This window comes from Microcaecilia unicolor, chromosome 9, assembly GCF_901765095.1.
Source record: "Microcaecilia unicolor chromosome 9, aMicUni1.1, whole genome shotgun sequence".
Classification (NCBI taxonomy): domain Eukaryota; kingdom Metazoa; phylum Chordata; class Amphibia; order Gymnophiona; family Siphonopidae; genus Microcaecilia; species Microcaecilia unicolor.
The window spans coordinates 37,303,459-37,324,408 of record NC_044039.1 but is presented as its reverse complement, the minus strand read 5'-3'; the positions used below and the strand labels follow the sequence as shown (position 1 = coordinate 37,324,408).

General features: G+C 42.5%; 1 protein-coding gene across 1 annotated transcript in view; it reads left to right on the top strand.

Annotated features, from left to right (window-relative positions):
- LRP6 (LDL receptor related protein 6) overlaps window positions 1–20,950 on the top strand; it is a 280,419-nt gene that overhangs the window by 250,115 nt on the left and 9,354 nt on the right. The window contains exons 17-21 of the mRNA XM_030214121.1: window positions 1,271–1,396; window positions 5,285–5,521; window positions 6,618–6,725; window positions 14,835–15,065; window positions 17,259–17,395. Coding sequence (XP_030069981.1) covers window positions 1,271–1,396; window positions 5,285–5,521; window positions 6,618–6,725; window positions 14,835–15,065; window positions 17,259–17,395 — 839 coding nt within the window. The remainder of the gene's footprint in view (window positions 1–1,270; window positions 1,397–5,284; window positions 5,522–6,617; window positions 6,726–14,834; window positions 15,066–17,258; window positions 17,396–20,950) is intronic.

The following is a 20,950-nucleotide window of genomic DNA, read 5'->3' as shown; positions in this document are numbered from 1 at the left end:
AATGAGGGGGAAAGGATAGCAAGGGAATGGAGAAACAGAACTCCATTATAGATAGGGGATGTAGCAGACAAGGGAAGGATGCAATAAAACACACTGGGTTTTGTGCTCCAATTTGCTCACTCTAGCACACAATTGTGTGTGTGCCCTATATAGAAATTAATTTTGCACTCAAGCTAAGCATGCACAGTGCCTGGCATAGACACTAGTGCGCAACACATTTAAATCCCATGTTACTGAAGCTATTAGCTATTCAGCACAGATACAGAGAAGTACACAATGCTGGGGCTTTAATGCCAGGTCTGAGGATGTGTAAAAGGAGAACCAGCTGTAGTGGAGCTTTCATGCCCTTTGCTGCTTTTTACTGTGAGTATATAAGACTTGGGCTTTTTTTCTTTTTTCTATAAAGAACGTGGGTTAAAAAAAAAACAACACAGAACTGAGTGGGGGGGGTGCTGAAACACAGAGCAAAAAGTGGTAGACAGATGAGAATTGTATGTGTGTACAGGTCTGAGCACAAGAAATTGTTTCAGCACCCCTAGTTCCATCTGTATACGTCTGCACATGTGGGCTTATTATTCTGTACATAAATATTGGTTTTGCAAAACTTTTATGCATAGAATAGCATTCTAGTACATGTGCAGATATGTGTACGTGAAGCTCCAGGTGCTGATACAAATTTATGGTGCTCATACATGTATGCTTAAGTCCAGTGTTCTCTCCCAAGTTGACACAGGTTGTTTTGCGCTCAGTCTGTTCTGCATACTGTTTGGTTACTGCAGCAAATGTTTGCATTAGGAAGCCATGTGTTAAGCATTAGCATGTGGCTCTAGGCCCCCAAAACAGACTTAGGTAATAAATGATTATTCTATGAGCAAAGCAATGAGGCTTCTACAGCTGGCATCTGGGATACATCCTTCCAAGTATATGTCGGAGTTAGTGGGCAGACTGGATGGGCAAGTTGATCATTTTCTGTTCTCTCTGCTTTGTCATTATAGTCAGTCATTTAGTCCTTTTGTTTCGCTCCTACTTTTATTTAACTGTAGTGGTCAAAGAAAGAAGCGCTTCTGGGGACTACCTTGTAATTCTTTTATTTTTATTTTTCTAGCCATGGTCAAGTTCATTAATTACCCTTGTCCAGAACTCTTTCTGTATTAAACATTCAGTCCTAGCTCTGAATCTAGAAGAATAAATTTGGGGCTATTTTTTTTGATGATTCCTGGTTTGCCAGCTTTCAAACCTGTACATATTTTTGTTTGGCTTTGTCTTGCAGGAGAGCATCCATGTTCCCAGGATAATGGTGGTTGTTCACACATTTGTATTGTGAAAGGTGATGGTACGACACGTTGTTCTTGCCCTGTGCACTTGGTTCTGCTTCAGGATGAGCTCTCCTGTGGAGGTGGGTTGCTAAAGTTCTCCTTTTCTGGTCTATTTAGTTTTATTTAAACAGTTTGAACCTAACAATTGGTAACGTAACAATGTTCTTACAAAGTATACTGCAGTATATGATTTTTAAAAGTCTTACACCAGTGCCAGTGATGCCCAGCATGAGCCCCTCAGAAAATGTAGTCCAGCTTAGTGGTCAAATACTACTTGCAAATAAGAGAAGTGCTGTTAACCCTCCCTGCAAGCTCATAGGACAGCTTGTGTGAAAGTGTTGCCTAAATTCAATAGAAAATGCTTAAACAAATATATACATATTTATATATTTTTAAAAACTGTTAAAACTCTCTCCTTGGGCCAAAGCCGTTGAAGATGGTGTACAGTTAAAACAATACAAACCACAATATCACAATACAAAACATACAGATACCTAAACCTCATCCAGTACCAAAAAGGTGAGTCTTCCAGAAGCCTTCAATAGATGTCAAATTCCTTAATTCATCAGGCAACCTGTTCAGCCTATATATTTGAAACATTACAGGCAACTTTTGTTTTGGAGGGGGGGGGGATGAAACACAATAAAAGGGATAGATTTTCAAAGGGGTTTAAGCAGGCAGGAGAGGCTTCTGCACACTTAAATCCAAATCAGCAGGCTGTCCCCACATTTTCAGTGACGCAGCTGCACAGTGCTGCAGAATATCCCCTCGGACCATCTCAGCACTGTATAGTTAGTGCCTGGAGCCCTCTGTATGTAGAGTCAAGGAAAATCTAGCAGTTATGCAAGCACTGGAAACATTCAGTGCCAGTGTCCACAATGCTAACCATCCAAACTGAACCGCACAAAAGGCAAGCTTTGCCTGGCTAGCTATAATGGTTCCGGCTGACCTGGATATTCAGTGCTGGTGCCCAGACATGGCCACGCATTGAATATCTGGGGTAGATTCAGTTGCAGCAGTCAACAGCTTTAAAACCACTGATCGCCACAGGCTGAATATTAGGGGGAATAGTTTGGCGTTCCAGAGCAGAAAATTGTGGTATAGTCCTTTTCTTTTCTTTCCTTTCTTTCACCACCAGTTCTTCTCATCACAGAGCAGCACAGCTGTTAAAGTAGTAAACACATTTCTAATAAAGAGGAGCAGGAGATGCATCAGTGGGAAAGAATTGACAGGAAGAATCTGAATCTTCTAAGGAACCCTGATTTTGCACAGATGTCTCATGCCCATGCTAATTTAATGTATATGTTTGTAGCTGTGAAACCTACAGAGATGCACATTTTTAGAGGAAGTGAGTAAGCAGCTAACATAAACCAGAACTTCCATTCTGTAGCTTCCCACTATTTCAGAACCTGTGGGATAGTTGTGTTCATCAACCAGAAGGTGGAGATAGAGAACTGAAAACTGAGATGAGACATATTTCTCTTGGCATCCATCCCAGCTCCTTAGTATTTTCTGTCTCCAGCAGGTGGATGGACACACTTTTCAGCCTTTGGTTCTGAGTGCTTTGCTCCTTATCCATTTGGTTAACTGATCCCCGATTAAGCTTTGCAGGTGGCTTGAGTCTGCTGAGTCATATTTGGAGGTCTTGAGATCCCTGTCTCTGGAACAGTGCGAATATACTTCTTCCTTCCATTTGCCTTCTTGGTGGCTGTTGCATCGGCACTTGGGTTTGGACCTTCAAGCTACCTTTTGTCGGGATCCCTTTCTCCGATTTTCGGAAGCAGGGACCTCCCTGCACACAGTTCCTTCCTTTCTTCTGAAAGTGGTATCAGCACTTCATATTATCCAATCTGTGCAGCTTCCATCCTTTCACAGAGGGGACAAAGAGGGTCACTATTCTTCCTTGATACTTCTTGATGTGCGTAGAGTCGTTTTTAGATATCTGGAAGTCGCAAATAAATTTTGTAAATCGGACAGACTGTTCATGCTTTTTGGTTAACAGAGGCTTGGAATCATTGCTTCCAAGCTCACATTGCTAGATAGTCTCCTTCAATGCCATCGTGTCAGCTTATTTGCTTGCGAGGAAGCAGGCTCCTCAGGCTTTACGGGCTCATTCTACAGGGCGTACAGTGACATCTTCGGCAGAGACTCCCTTACTGTCTCCAGTGGATATTTGCAAGGCAGCGACATGGTTGATGCTGCATAGGGTGGATGTTGCACTTGGAAGCCAGTTTTGGGGCTTCAGCCCTCAGGGCAGCGGCGTCAGGGTCCCACCCACTCTAGGATTAACATTCCACAGGTTATGGAATAGTGGAAACTGTGTAATGGAAGGAGAAATTAGTTCTTACCTGATAATTTTCTCTCCATTAGACCTTCCCGCTACTCCAGAGGACCGCTCGAGGTTTCTGAGATGTTTAGTTGGTGCAAAGAAATGGGTCAGATATTGACTCACCTTACATGATGCTTCCTGCATATCTCTTGTTCTCTACAAGTTGTCCAGAGATGAGAGGGGACCACACGTTTGCTCGTCTGGTTAGTGTTAGGTTAGCAAGTTGTTTAAGGTTTTTGTGTTTATTCTGAGCTTCTCCATACTGCTTGTCTACATATATACCGGGGAGTGGGACTGGATGCCAAGTGAGATATATCTCGGCTTAGTTTTCAGTCCTTTTATCTCCACCTGCTGGTTGATGGACACAGCAGTCCCACAGGTTCTGGAATAATGGGAAGGACTAATGGAAAGAAAATTATCAGGTAAGACCTAATGTCTCCTTTCTAAAACTTAGTCCATTTTTTTTGTCAGTTTTGTCCTATGCGATTAATTTTGTTCATCGAGGTGAGATTGATTTGCTGTGCCTTGCTCCTTTTTCCAAACTCATAGATTTAGTGAGTTTTGGCACAGGAATAAGGTACAGTAATTGAATCTTGCCTTGATGAATGAAATTAATCGCATAGCTCAAAACTGACAAAGAATGGGACTGAGTGAGTTTTGGAAAAGTGCTCTTCAATTATTCAAAAAAGAATGGAAATCAAAACTGAGAATAGCATAATGTATCCATATAGGTTTGTGGTGTAACCCAGTGGAATAGCCACCCCCCCCCCCCCCCCCCCCAGTTTGGGCTAAGGCCCCCTCCACAACCAAAGTCCTTGTTGAATGACAGGAATGTCCAATCCCCTGCTTGGAACTGCCCCCATGCTGCCTCAGCAGCAAAGTAGGCGGCCTCCTTTCTAGCCACCAACACTGGTACTCCTTGCCCCTGAGCATGCACAAGAAGTGCCAGCATTGGTGGCTGGAAAAGAGGCCACCAATTTCTTTACTACTGAGGCAGCACTCGGCAGAAGATTTCATCAGCTGGCGGGAATTAATCATCCCCGCCAGCAAAGGTAAAATTATTAACAAGGTGGCACTGGGTGGGGGGGGGGGGAGTTATACAGAGAGAATGCTCTCTCCACCCCCCCACCCCCCACCCCAAAGAAAAAAAAAAGAATCCTGGCTATACCTCTGATGTAAACCACATTTTGAGTACTGTGTGCATTTCTGGTCACTCCATCTCAAAAAGATTATAGCAGATTCAGAGAAGTGACCAAAATGATAGTTGACAAAAGTTCCCTTATGAAGAAAGACTAAATGTGTTGTGGCTCTTCAGTTTGTAAACACTGAGAAGACTGATAGTTCATAAAATCATGAGGGGGAGGAACAGGTTGATTACTCTTTCCAGTATCATTAAAGAAAGAGGACTCCCAGAAACTAATCAGCAGCAGATTGAAAAACAAATCATAGAAAGTATTTGTCAGATATCACATTATTAAGCAGTTAAATCTGTTTTTGGAGGATGTGGTCAAGATGACTAACATAGTGGGGTTGAAAAGAGTTTTGAACAAATTACTGGAGGCTTTTAAGATTTTTCGTAAATATCTATGCATTAAGCCAGTAACAGATGTTACCCTGGGTCAATTTGCTACTTTTGCAGAGCCCCCAACATGTTCTCCTCAGCAATTTACTTGTTTCACTGGAGAGATTGACTGCATCCCAGTGGCCTGGCGCTGTGATGGTGTAATAGAATGTGAAGACAGCAGCGATGAACAAAATTGCCCCATCTGCTCAGAATCCCAGTTCCAGTGTATGAGTGGGCAGTGCGTTGAGCGTGGCCTTCGCTGCAATGGAGAAGCCAATTGCCAGGACAAATCTGATGAGAAAAACTGTGAAGGTAATAGCATGATCAGGCACTTGGCACTTTTTCTTTCTGTGATATGTCCAAATATATCAAGCACAGTTACTACTAAATAGCAACTAGTGATTATTTGTCTCACGGTGGAGATAAGTGATTGAATAGGCTATTTTGGATTGGATTGGATTTATTGATTTTATATACCACCATATATTGTCGTGTCTAGGCGGTTTACAACAAAATCATAAACATACATCATATAGATCATATAAAATTTCCTACTTCATTTAAAAACAGTTAATAAATCAACTGTAAAAAAACAGTTCATAAGTTAATTGTAGTATTGTTGAAACAGTAAGGTCTTCAAAACTTTATGAAAACTGTAATAGGAAGAAAGATCAGAAAAGCAATGCAACTAGGAATTCCATAATGATGGTCCAATGTATGAAAAAGCTTGCTTCCGAATTGACATCAACCTAACTGTGTCCAAACCAGGTAATTGAAAATGTTCTTTTTGCAAGGAACGCAACTCACAAAAAGGAGAATACTTAACTAATTTTCTAGATAAATACTCAGGATGTCCACAGATGTTGGCAGTATCAGACATCAAAGCTTATCCTACTGTATTCAGTCAGAAAAGGGACCGTATTAATACTGGATCAATCTGGCAGCTGCAGTGTTTCTTTGAATATCTCCTTCTTAGGCTGTAGCCAGTGAGGAATGGTTTGTTTGTTAGACTAGTTAAAAATATTAAATGCAGTGTTAAGTTGAGGTGTTCCACAAGAAGGGTCCTTGTTCTCACCATAAAACCAATGAGATGCAAACAGAGCATATGCTGTTTCATTACACTGTAGTTCTTGGAAGGTTTTTAGTTAGCTTGAAGTGCAGCAAAATCAACTAACTCCGAAGTTCACGTTTGTTGGGACAGGGAAGGAGTTTGAAGGATTCTAGATGATCGTGGAACTAGAATTAAGATTAAGAGCAATAGATTATATTCATTATATTGCTTCTGTTTTGCTGTTATTTCTTGTAAGGTAAGGGTAAGGTTAAAGTATTTGATATACTGCCTTTCTATAAGAGGTTTACATATTATATATAGGGTGAAACTGACTTCCTCATTTACCCCTTTCCGTAGTTTGTTCACCGGATCAGTTCCGCTGTGGGAATGGACAGTGCATTGGAAAGCACAAGAGGTGTGACCACAACATGGACTGCAGTGATAGATCAGATGAGCAAGGATGCTGTAAGTATGAGCCTGAGATCAGCTGTTTATTACTACCACATTTATTCTGCTCTTCATTATAGCCTCTACGAGCTGTCCTTGCTGCTTTTGTGTTTATTTAAAAAAACTTATATTCTGCAATATCTCAAAATTATAAATAGGTATCAATAAAACATACACAAAACAGTACAACCAGGAAAAACATCAATCACATAATACAAACTCAACCATCAAATCAAACATAAATCAAACTCTTAACACAATAAGCACACATTTCAATTCAAACATTCCTTCTGTCAATCTGCACATGACATATGTTATAGTCGATTCCACTGAGAAAGCCTTCTTAAAAAGAAATGCCTTTAATTGCTTATGTAAATCCCCTTGTTGAGCCACCCTAACCCATTATGTAAAGAATTCCATAACAGTGGAGTTGCAACACAAAAATACATGTGAGGAGCTCTCTTCCAGCCTAATCAGCAGGAAAGATGGCACATCCAAATGGCCTTTGCCCTACATTATCAATATCCATTATGGGCGATGGAGTTTTTGTGAAGAGACACTACAAAAGGGCTCGCCATTATTTAATGCTTTATGGACTAGTGTTGAAGCTTTAAATTGAATACACCAAATAGCAAATGTAAACTTGCATAAATGGGAGAAACTCATCGCTTTTTCTAATCACCCCAATTAATAATCGTGCAGTAGCGTTCTGGGCCAACTGTAATACTCATAATGAAGGCTGAGAAGGTCCTGTAATGCGTTAGTCAAACTGAGGAATAACTAGACTCTGAACCACTGTATGAACATTTTCATCATTTACAAGATGTTTTGAATAAAACATTCATAATTTTAAAAATACTGTTCTTTTAACTGATTTTAATTGAACCTTTATTGAAGTCAAGTCCATCCAGACAGCTGAGTACTTCATTTCTTCTACAGTCGATATAAAACTTCCCTATTTATTTGTTACATTTGTATACGCAGTCACAGAAGAGCAGTCTGATATGAAGTTTCTTTAAGGTTTGTTCTTTACATCCCGCATAAATTCCATTGCAGTAATGAATGAAAAAAACTTCAGTTGTCTTCAATTGATCTTGATAGCAACATAATCTGTGTCTTTGCAAGGTTCAAGTAGTCTGTCTGCAGAAAACTAGGTTCAAATCATTTTCAAACATGTCAATATGACTCAAAATAAAAGGAATGGATTCTTCTATAAAGAGCTGCAAGTTACCCACCTATAGCTGGTACTGAACACCTAAACAAGCTAGAAGTTTACAAATTGGCAACCTGTAAAGATTAGAGTAGCTGACAGGGCAGAGCCCTGCAGCACTCCAGATGACAAAGTAACCCATGATAAGTCAGAATTGCATGTTGCTGAAAATTGCCAATTTTTCAAAAATGAATTAAACCAGGAGAGCACACATCCAGCTAGCCCTAAGGATTTCCAACATTGTTAGGATAACATGAATTACATTTTCAAAGGTGGATGCTAATCCACTAAAACTATAATATGCTGTTTACCTTGATCCAGTCCAGTACAATTAGTATGAAACAGATAACATTGTCCTCTGTTCCATGGTTGACACAGAAACCAAACTGAAATTAGTTCAGTTTTATTTGTCTTCACAAAATTCTTCAGTTATTGGGAGCATCAAGATTTCTATTATATAGCATCAGATACTCTGATCTTCTCCTGCAAGTGCTGATCTTTGTACAAAGCAGAGTTTTGAAGTGGTAGGTAGAAGAGAATTCTGATAACAGCAGTGTTCTATGCAGCAAATTAAAAACAAAATTACAGGGTATATGTGGTAACAATTTATATAATTAATGTATTCACTGAATAGGCTGCAAGATAACAAATGCCAGGAAACTCTGCAAGGATGATTTCTAAAGCTGTTCTCCTGACAATGCCAGAACTGCCCTCTTTTGTCCATTGAGTTTAGAGGAAGCTAAATAAAAGCCAAACCTTTCAGCACAAACATGCTGCCCAACAGAAAAAAAATTCTGTTGATGAATTTGTAGTTTGGTCCTAAAAACACAGTATAGCAGGGCTCGACAAATCCTGGTGCCAGGTCGCCATGGCACCTAGAAATTGCACCCTGTCACCTGGGATTTCATACCCCCGAAAGCTTTTTTTTAATCCTGTTCGCAGCAGTGCCTCTGAAACAGCTTTCCTGTCTCTCTGCACAGTGATCGGGCTCTCCACATACTTGAGCCACACTGTGCAGAACGTTCAGGAGCTCTTGCAGGAATTTAAACTACGAGACTTCTCAAACTTCCTGCACAGTGCAGCTCAAGTATGTGGAGAGCTCGATCATTATGCAGAACCAGGAAAGCCACTTCAGAGGCAGCACTGCAAATAAGTACATAAGTACATAAGTACATAAGTAGTGCCATACTGGGAAAGACCAAAGGTCCATCTAGCCCAGCATCCTGTCACCGACAGTGGCCAATCCAGGTCAAGGGCACCTGGCACGCTCCCCAAACGTAAAAACATTCCAGACAAGTTATACCTAAAAATGAGGAATTTTTCCAGTCCATTTAATAGCGGTCTATGGACTTGTCCTTTAGGAATCTATCTAACCCCTTTTTAAACTCCGTCAAGCTAACCGCCCGTACCACGTTCTCCGGCAATGAATTCCAGAGTCTAATTACACGTTGGGTGAAGAAAAATTTTCTCCGATTCGTTTTAAATTTACCACACTGTAGCTTCAACTCATGCCCTCTAGTCCTAGTATTTTTGGATAGCGTGAACAGTCGCTTCACATCCACCCGATCCATTCCACTCATTATTTTATACACTTCTATCATATCTCCCCTCAGCCGTCTCTTCTCCAAGCTGAAAAGCCCTAGCCTTCTCAGCCTCTCTTCATAGGAAAGTCGTCCCTTCCCCACTATCATTTTCGTCGCCCTTCGCTGTACCTTTTCCAATTCTACTATATCTTTTTTGAGATACGGAGACCAGTACTGAACACAATACTCCAGGTGCGGTCGCACCATGGAGCGATACAACGGCATTATAACATCCGCACACCTGGACTCCATACCCTTCTTAATAACACCCAACATTCTATTCGCTTTCCTAGCCGCAGCAGCACACTGAGCAGAAGGTTTCAGCGTATCATCGACGACGACACCCAGATCCCTTTCTTGATCCGTAACTCCTAACGCGGAACCTTGCAAGACGTAGCTATAATTCGGGTTCCTCTTACCCACATGCATCACTTTGCACTTGTCAACATTGAACTTCATCTGCCACTTGCACGCCCATTCTCCCAGTCTCGCAAGGTCCTCCTGTAATCGTTCACATTCCTCCTGCGACTTGACGACCCTGAATAATTTTGTGTCATCGGCGAATTTAATTACCTCACTAGTTATTCCCATCTCTAGGTCATTTATAAATACATTAAAAAGCAACGGACCCAGCACAGACCCCTGCGGGACCCCACTAACTACCCTCCTCCACTGAGAATACTGGCCACGCAATCCTACTCTCTGCTTCCTATCTTTCAACCAGTTCTTAATCCATAATAATACCCTACCTCCGATTCCATGACTCTGCAATTTCTTCAGGAGTCTTTCGTGCGGCACTTTGTCAAACGCCTTCTGAAAATCCAGATATACAATATCAACCGGCTCCCCATTGTCCACATGTTTGCTTACCCCCTCAAAAAAATGCATTAGATTGGTGAGGCAAGACTTCCCTTCACTAAATCCGTGCTGACTTTGTCTCATCAGTCCATGTTTTTGTATATGCTCTGCAATTTTATTCTTAATAATAGCCTCCACCATCTTGCCCGGCACCGACGTCAGACTCACCGGTCTATAATTTCCCGGATCTCCTCTGGAACCTTTCTTAAAAATCGGAGTAACATTGGCTACCCTCCAGTCTTCCGGTATTACACTCGATTTTAGGGACAGATTGCATATTTCTAACAGTAGCTCCGCAAGTTCATTTTTTAGTTCTATTAATACTCTGGGATGAATACCATCAGGTCCCGGTGATTTACTACTCTTCAGCTTGCTGAACTGACCCATTACATCCTCCAAGGTTACAGAGAATTTGTTTAGTTTCTCCGACTCCCCCGCTTCAAATATTCTTTCCGGCACCGGTGTCCCCCCCCCAAATCCTCCTCGGTGAAGACCGAAGCAAAGAATTCATTTAATTTCTCCGCTACGGCTTTGTCCTCCTTGATCGCCCCTTTAACACCATTTTCGTCCAGCGGCCCAACCGACTCTTTGGCCGGTTTCCTGCTTTTAATGTATCTAAAAAAGTTTTTACTATGTATTTTTGCTTCCAACGCTAATTTCTTCTCAAAGTCCTTTTTTGCCCTCCTTATCTCCGCTTTGCATTTGGCTTGGCATTCCTTATGATCTATCCTGTTACTTTCAGTTGGTTCTCTTCTCCACTTTCTGAAGGATTGTTTTTTGGCTCTAATGATTTCCTTTATCTTACTGTTTAGCCACGCCGGCTGACGTTTAGTCTTTTTTTCCCTTTTTTCTAATACGTGGAATATATTTGTCCTGAACCTCCAGGATGGTGTTTTTAAACAGCATCCACGCCTGATGCAAGTTTTTTACTCTGCGAGCTGCTCCTTTCAGTCTTTTTTTCACCATTTTTCTCATTTTGTCGTAATCACCTTTTCTATAGTTAAACGCTAGCGTACTTGATTTCCTAGTTTCACTTCCTTCAATGCCAATATCAAAACCGATCATATTATGATCACTGTTATCAAGCGGCCCTCGTATCGTTACCCCCTGCACTAGATCATGAGCACCACTAAGGACTAAGTCTAGTATTTTTCCTTCTCTTGTCGGCTCCTGAACTAGCTGTTCCATGAAGCTGTCCTTGATTTCATCAAGAAATCTTATGTCCCTTGCGTGTACAGATGTTACATTACCCCAGTCTATATGCGGGTAATTGAAATCCCCCATTATTATTGTGTTGCCCAGTTTGTTTGCGTCCCTGATTTCCTTTAACATTTCCGCATCCGTCTGTTCGTCCTGGCCAGGCGGACGGTAGTACACTCCTATCACTATCCTTTTCCCCTTTGCACATGGAATTTCAATCCACAGTGATTCCAAGGAGTGTTTTGCTTCCTGCAGAATTTTCAATCTATTTGATTCAAGGCTCTCGTTAATATACAATGCTACCCCTCCACCAATCCGATTCACCCTATCACTACGATATAATTTGTACCCCGGTATGACAGTGTCCCACTGGTTATCCTCCTTCCACCAGGTCTCAGAGATGCCTATTATATCTAATTTTTCACTTAGTGCAATATATTCTAACTCCCCCATCTTATTTCTTAGGCTCCTGGCATTCGCATATAGACATTTCAAACTATGTTTGTTGTTCCTAAGTACATCATGCTTAGTACTTGACAGTATTAATTGGCAATCTTTTGTCTGATTTTTATTGTTATTTAAAGATACCCGATCTACTACAATCTCTTTTGCAACCTCACTATCAGGATACTCTATCTTCCCTGTTATGGTGATATCTTTGAAAGATACCTTATCCCGAACCATGCTCTTTTGAGCGACTGTCGGCCTTCCCCCCATTTCTAGTTTAAAAGCTGCTCTATCTCCTTCTTAAACGCCGATGCCAGCAGCCTGGTCCCACTCTGGTTAAGATGGAGCCCATCCTTTCGGAATAGGCTCCCCCTTCCCCAGAATGTTGCCCAGTTCCTAACAAATCTAAAGCCCTCCTCCCTGCACCATCGTCTCATCCACGCATTGAGACTCTGGAGCTCTGCCTGTCTCTTGGGCCCTGCGCGTGGCACAGGTAGCATTTCAGAAAATGCTACCCTGGAGGATCTGGATTTCAGCTTTCTACCTAAGAGCCTAAATTTTGCTTCCAGAACCTCTCTCCCACATTTTCCTATGTCATTGGTACCCACATGTACCAAGACAGCGGACTCCTCCCCAGCACTATCTAGAATCCTATCTAGGTGACACGTGAGGTCCGCCACCTTCGCACCAGGCAGGCAAGTCACCAGGCGATCCTCACGTCCACCAGCCACCCAGCTATCTATATGCCTAATGATCGAATCACCAAGTACAACAGCTGTCCTAACCTTTCCCTCCCGGGCAACATTTGGAGATATATCCTCGGTGCGAAAGGATAATACATCCCCTGGTGGGCAGGTCCTGGCTACAGGAGTACTTCCTACTTCACCAGGGTGATGCTCTCCTTCTAGGAGACCTCCCTCCTCCAAGGTAGCACAGGGGCTACCTGACTGGAGGTGGGACTTCTCTACAACATCCCTGTAGGTCTCCTCTATGTACCTCTCTGTCTCCCTCAGCTCCATCAAGTCTGCTACTCTAGCCTCAAGGGAACGGACACGTTCTCTGAGAGCTAGGAGCTCTTTGCATCGGGCACACACATATGACACCTCACCAATTGGGAGATAATCATACATGTGACACTCAATGCAAAAGACTGGATAGCACCCCTCTCGCTGCTGGACTGCTGACTCCATCTTAGTGTTTTTTGAGTTTTTCCGTAATTTAAAACTTGCTAAAGTATTAAGGATATCAGCCTATCACTAACTTACAGTTCCTCCTTTAAACCCCAATCTTCAAGTTCCGAAAGCACAAGCAAAATTTGTTCACTTACCAGAGAAATATCCTCTTCTCCCAGAACTTATTAGAAGGAAAGCTTTCGCGCGCCTAATGGCGCGCAGCACCTTGAGCAGAGGCCCCGAGTGGATCGGAACGGACCTGGGAGTCACTCTGGCGAAGGCTCCGAGGATATGCAGATGAGCTGCAAGTCCTCCACGGCACCTGAGAAGGCAACCGGTGGGAGAGCTGGGCACCTCTCAACCAAGAAAAGGCTTACCAGGGGTTAGGCCGAAGCCAGCATTCCTCCCCCTGAGGGTCACCTGATCCTGGCTAAGAAGTACCTGGTAGGGAGATAATAGCTGGTGATTGTGAGAGGAGGAGGGGAAGGGGGCATGAGAGAGACTGACTGGGGGGGTGGAGGGGAGAAGGCTGGATGGTGGCATGAGAGAGACTGACCAGTGGAAGGCTGGAAGGGGGGACATGAGAGACTGACTGGAGATGGGGCATGAGAGAAGACTGGCTGGGAGAAGGCTGGAGAGGGGACATGAGAGAGAGTGATTGATGGGGACCCAGGCCATGGTGATATGTGAAACAGAAAGGAACTGCCTCTTCGCTTCACCTGTCATGGCGGTGCTGTCACACAGCTGACAGTATGCTTTGGGAAGGGAGACTACTGATTTGCATGCACTGCCTAAACTGCATGCAGATCTCTCTCATGAATGAGAACATAAGAATAGCCATACTGGGTCAGACTAGTAGTCCATCTAGCCCCGTATCCTGCTTCTAGCAGTGGCCAATCCAGGTAACAAGTGCCTGGCAGAAACCCAATTAGTAGCAACATTCTATGTTACCAGTCCTGGGGCAAGCAGTGGCTTCCCCCATGTCCATCTCAATAAGAGACTGTGGACTTTTCCACCAGGAACTTGTCCAGACCATTTTTTAAACCCAGATACGCTAATCGCTGTTACCACACCTGCAGCAGTGAGTTGCAGATCTTAACTATTCTTTGAGTGAAAAAGTATTTCCTCCTATTTGATTTTAAAGTATTTCCATTTAACTTCATTGAGTGTCCCCTGGTCTTTGTACTTTTTGAAAGAGTGAAAAATCAATTCACTTCTGTCTGTTCTACACCACTCATGGACTGTTTTGTTCTGTTAATAAGAGGTAGAAACTTTGATATGCAGTTTTATAGTACCTTGCTTTGAGAGTTTTTCGACAAGGCAAGTAATCAAATGCAATAAATTCATGTGTTCTGGATGAGAATGAATTTGGGGTGATATTACCAGTACTCCCTGTCCTCCTCCTCTTTTCTCACCCATTTTCACATCTATGTTGAGAGTTAGGTAGAAAGAAGAGGAGATCCATCAGGTCCAGCCTTCAGATTATCTCGCCTGATACTCATATCTTTTTCCACTAAAAGCTTCTCCAATGTGTTGAATTAATGTGATTGTGTACTCTGCTGGTGTAATCTTTCTGGTGGGGGTTGGTGGTAAGAAATTTTACAAATAGCCAGGAAAGTGTTGCAACTGACATGGATGCATCTTTTTCTACTTTTAGATCCTACAGAGGAGCCGCCACCTCAGTCCATCAACATGATTGGCTCCATTATTGGTGTGATCCTCACAGTTTTCGTGATAGGTGGTATGTACTTCATCTGCCAGCGGGTGCTGTGTCCTCACATGAAGGGCGATGGGGAAGCGATGACCAATGACTACATGATTCATAGACCAGTCTCTGTACAACTTGGTTATGTGCCTCACCCAAGCTCTCTGTCTGGATCTCTCCCAGGTGAGTACAGGGAGAACATGGAGTGTATAGCACGTGGTAGAATCTCATTCTTGAGAGCCAAGCAGTGCTGGTGATGGAGAGGTGAAATTACAATGGAGATTATTACATGACTATATTATACAGCAGAATGAGCTTGTGAGCATTTGAACTGTACCCATCTGCACTAGTAAATTGCTCTTCTTAGCCATTAGAAAAACAGAAGTTCAAGCAATAGGTGTATATTATTTTGCTGTTCATTGAATTGAAGGTGTTCATAAGCATTAACATAAACCATACACAACCAGTCTGTACATGGAAGCAATTAACATAGAAGTCTGTTATTATGCAATATATCTAAGCTTTTCCATCTGTTAACATTTTTTTCCTTTGTTGACCTAACTTCTCTGGCCTGCCTCTTCATATAGTAACTCCTATACAAACATAGCATATTCTACCCACATATTCATCTCTGGAAGTTGTCCTTTCCCACTTATCTACTGTTGATTTTATGTAACTGTTGCATTCTTTATCATTTAATTGTGTCTAAAGATAATATATTTAATTTAGCTATTCTTATCTATAATTTTGACCAGTACATAAGTAATGCCACACTGGGAAAAGACCAAGGGTCCATCGAGCCCAGCATCCTGTCCACGACAGCGGCCAATCCAGGCCAAGGGCACCTGGCAAGCTTCCCAAACGTACAAACATTCTATACATGTTATTCCTGGAATTGTGGATTTTTCCCAAGTCCATTTAGTAGTGGTTTATGGACTTGTCCTTTAGGAAACCGTCTAACCCCTTTTAAAACTCTGCTAAGCTAACCACTTTCACCACGTTCTCCAGCAACGAATTCCAGAGTTTAATTATGCGTTGGGTGAAGATAACACTTGTAGCATTATACACTGATAAATCATGTCAATAAGGGTACCTGTTTTTAAGCTACATACCCAGCATTTGCCATTACTATCTCTAGAGATTTGTGTAGCTTTTATAGGAGTCCAGAATGCTCTGTGGCTAAGGAAGTATGGTGATTAAGTGATTGAAACTGACAAAGGAGGTATCAATGACTTTAGACCAAAATTATTTCAAGACCCCTCCTAGATCTTTTCCCCATACTTTGTAAACCTGAAGAACTTTATTTTTGCCGTGGAGCCTAAGAAGATGTAAAAAATGGGACTCTAGATTTGGAAACACCATGATTTTTTAAGAGATATCTCCTGCTAAGCAGTGTTCATTACTAGCGCATTGACAGCGCAACTGATAATGGAGTGCAAGAACAGGTGTATGTTAATTGCTTCTCATTGAATTCATCTTACAGAAGTGAGATGTATCAAATGGTCATAGGCACCTGATAAAGCTGATCAGTGGCAAAGAATGATTGATGTTTTGATCTAAGGCTCCTTTCCCTCCTGTCTTTCATCCCCATGTTGTCTCATGCCTGCCGTATTCTCTCCTGTGGTCTCCCCAATCCCTCTCCTTCCTTTTAATGGTATGTACTGTTCTTTGAACACATGCCTATTTCCTCCTTTCTCTGTCTCTACCCATTGCACGCTGCAGCCTTACCTCCTTGCCTATGTTCCGTAGGATTGGGCTGCATGCAAGCAAAATCTTCCTTTTGAACTTTTCTTTCTGTCAGCCAGGTCAGTGTTTTTGAGTTCAGATTGTTCTGAAACTGATTTCCTTCCAATTTCATGCAAGTTCAGTGGAGAATGACAAGAGGGACCTGCTTCCTTTCTTTCTGCAAGGAAGCATGTAGGATTGTTCCTCTGTTTTAATGGTCAGTACGTTAAGCCAACATAGTTAAGTATTGAGTAACTCCATCTCCAGAGCAGCAAGGGCTTATTAAAACAGTATGTCTGAGAAACTTGCGTTCTGCTGTCTGCATCATATGACTCTAATATTTTAAATCATCAACTCAACCTAGCCAAAATTGTTTTAACCACACTGAATGCTGTTGCTGACCAAGGATTTTTTTTTTTAATAAGAAGGTAATATTTATAGCATATCTATTTTACATCCAAGTTTCTCTGATGCACTCGCCCTGCAGGTTTTTCATATTCCGCCTTCAGCTAGAGATCCTGATTCCCTGCGCAGTTTTCTAAAATATTTTCTTATGACTACAGCTTGAAGACTTGTCTGTCTTTGGGATATAAGTTCAGGTTGCCTGTAGACCTTATTAAAAAAAAAAATCTGTAACATTGTTTCCCATAGGAATGTCTCGTGGTAAATCTGTGATCAGTTCCCTAAGCATTATGGGTGGAAGTAGTGGACCCCCGTACGACAGAGCTCATGTGACTGGGGCATCATCCAGCAGTTCTTCAAGTACCAAAGGCACTTACTTTCCTCCAGTAAGAACTTCACTATTCTTTCGCTTACTAGATATTGAATGTCTTGAACCTTAGTACTTTAATGTTTTTAACAAATATCACAAAACCGTTTAACTATCTTTCATCTTACAAGATTTCCTATTGTCTTGCAGTAGAAATGGATAGATCCCAGGAAATGCATTTGTGGGTTGTTGGGGTTTTTGTGTGTGTGTGTGTTTTTATTTTAAGGGAGGTCTTTATTAAGAAAAGGCAAATTGTGTCAGAAAGTGCAAGACCATATAGCCAAGAAAAAGAACATACATGATAACTCCAGAGAATACACTGAACCATTTTAGTATCAAAAGAATGAACATGTACAGTAAACTTTTAATTCTTAACAGGTTTTTGTTTACCTTACCCAAGTCTAATGAGAGAAAGGAGAAGGGGATAGACAGAAGAAAAAAAGGGGAGGGAGAAGGGAGTAAAAGGTTAGGAGTGTGTATGTATGTATGTGTGTGTGTGTGTGTGTATATATATATATATATATATATATATATATACACACACACACACACAACACATCAATTCCCACCAGGCCAGGGAGGACAATTACCACCCATAACCCCCCCCCCCCTCCAAAAAAAAAAAAACAGAACTCACTAGGACAAGTAATTTCTCTCCCTTTTCTCATCCACATCATTTGGGGGGCCTCACACCCCTCTAACATTATCTTTTACACATCCCTTTCCCCTTCCAGACATGCAGTTTATATATGGAGAGCAGTGCTCCCCAACAGTGGCGTACCAAACTAGGTTTCAGCCTAATTAGCACCTCAAAATGACACACTGATAATGATTTATAACAAATTACTACTCTGCTTATGAAAAGTTATTCCATTATTATACGTCCTCTGTGTACATCCATATGCTGCTCAAACTTACTTTCAGACGCCGTAATTAAAAAAAAAAAAAAAAAGAAAAAAGCCCACTGCCAGGACTTATAGGACCCAATACAAGAAAGAAGCTATCGTACGTTAAAAAAAAAAAAAGTCTAGGGAGGGTGGGAAATGACCGGGTAGGAAAAGTCCTTAGTGGGAATTGTCCCCCTTAAGTGGGAATGGAGTTGTCCTAGGTGGGAATTGTCCGGGTGGGAACTCACCTGATACCATGTATAATATACACATACTATATACATATACAAACAGGCATGCACCTGTACCAGGATATGCTCTTAATCACTTTTTATTCCCCAATCCCCCCCCCCCCCCCCAAAAAAAAAAAAAAAAATTTGTTTTTTTGTGTCTTATCAGTACTTACACTTCAGCTTTGCTTATACTGGTGAGACTATGATCAAACTAGAGTTAACAAACCAGTCATACCTTAATACACTCATGTGCAGTGAAGTAGCGTATCGGAATGCAAGTTTACTTTGCAATGGATTTTTTTTTTTCATCTAGATAATTGAAAACAAAATATGTAGGAATGAATATTAGTCTTTTTTTTATCTGGATTGCATTTAATATCTGTAGCAACATCTGGGGCTTGAAGTTATGGGCAGAGGTGAAGTGATGTACCTCACAAGTTCATCCTGCCAAACCTGGAATGACAGAATGCATTCCTGAGTTCAAGTGAGAGCATTCTTCCTGAAGAAACTGATTGTAGCTTACAACTGCAGCATTTTGTGCCCTGGGCAAGTCACTTAACCCTCTATTGCCCCAGATATAAATAATATTTAGATTGTGAGCCCTTGTGAATCAGAAAGTACCTGTACAGATATTTGTGTGTGAACCACTCTATCAAATGCAGTAAATAAATAAATCTTTTTTAGCTGGACTGATATGAGGTCTGTGTGATCCTAACAGTTCATGTATAACACCAGCTTTGGATATTGTATATGTATGTGTATCAAACAAAAGCATCACAACCGGCAAAGAATCAGCATTTGTGACAGACATATAAACAGCTGAAGAGTGACCTGAAAGAGAAAGTGTAGATGTATGAAATTAAAAAAAACCCCAAAATGTCAGAATGAACACAGGAGGAGGAACAGGGCAAGTAAAGCAAACAAGAAAAGCTTTTTGAGGAATTAGGAGTTTCAAAGATGTGTCCCTTGCAGCTGTAAGGCAGAAAAAGGCAGTATTTGGAGATGGGCGGTGTTTACCTTTGAGTAAAAATTTCCTTCCACCACCTGGGAATACTAATATTTATAAAGCATTTTTCTAGAAAGATGTATCCGTTTATTTTCCAAACCCTACAGCCAATTTGTTATGAAGTACTACTACTAATAATGATCATTTCCATATCATCAAGCTGATCAATCCATAGACTGGTGGGTTGTGTCCATCTACCAGCAGGTGGAGATAGAGAGCAAACTTTTGCCTCCCTATATGTGGTCATGTGCTGCCGGAAACTCCTCAGTATGTTCTCTATCTCAGCAGGTGGTGGTCACACACAGCAGCAGCTCTGGCTAGGCCTCCAAGCCTAATTTTTAGGTTTTGTTGAGTGCCTGGGGTTGAGGGCTCTTTTGAGCAAGTGCAAACCTGGTGGTGCCAGGTCCCTCCTTTTCTCCCCCCTCCCGCTGGCTCCGTTAAAAAAAAAAAAAAAAAAAAATTTTGAACGGCCTTAAAGGCGTTTATTTCGACGTTTATTTAAGCGTCTATTGCAGCTACTCACTGAGACACCAGGTCGTTACAACTCGGAGCGGACAGCAGGTAATTTTACCTTTTTATAGCGGGCGGGGGTTCCCCGATTCTTCTCCTCGTGGCACATGGCGTCGGAGGGCGAGGGCGCAAAGGGTCGCTCCCCGGGTCGCTCGAGCGCTTCTAGAGGGGATGCGGGGGTCTTCAAGCCGGATTCGCCCTTGGTGGGTGACAGTTTCGCGACCGATGCATGTCCCGGTCCTTCCTCCGGCGTGGCGGTTTTTCCCGCCATAAACGCCCATCCCCCGCTCCTCGGCTCCGCCATCTTGGCCGGCCACGCGGCTCGGACGGCTTCTTCTTGGGCCGCCCTTGAGGTTGGAGACATTAATGCCATGAACGCCTTTGATTTGGGCGACGGCACAGAAGCGGCTAAAGTTAAGAGCCGTTCTTCCCGCGCGGCTCCTTCGCGGAGTTTCGCGCCGGACGCCATTTTGGATGCGCAGCATGTCTCTCCCCCGCTGTTGCGAGCGCCGGTTGAGAGCGCGCCTAGGGCTGTTGCCCAGGCTGCGGAGGTGCACAGTCTGGGGGGTTTCTCCCCCGAGTTTGTTTTGCTGCTGCATCGGGCCTTCCTCATGCACAACGCTGCCCCCGCTCCCTCCTCTGGTAAAGAGGTTGAGGTTCCCAGAGGTAAACGCCCTCGGGTTGATTCCCAGGCCTTGGAGGAATTTGTCTCCTCCGATGTAGATGAGGGCAGCGTGTCTGAGGTCTCCCAACGGTCCTTTGCGGATTCCTTGGAGGAGACGGATCCCCGCTCGGATGGAGCGGATGACCCCTCTGCAGCGCGGCTTTTTCGCCCGGAGGATTTGCCCAACCTGTTGTTACAGGCCATGGACACTTTGAAGATATCCTCTCCGGAGGACGTCTCTCCCTCAGCCCCTGTTGGCTCTGCCATTATGCTG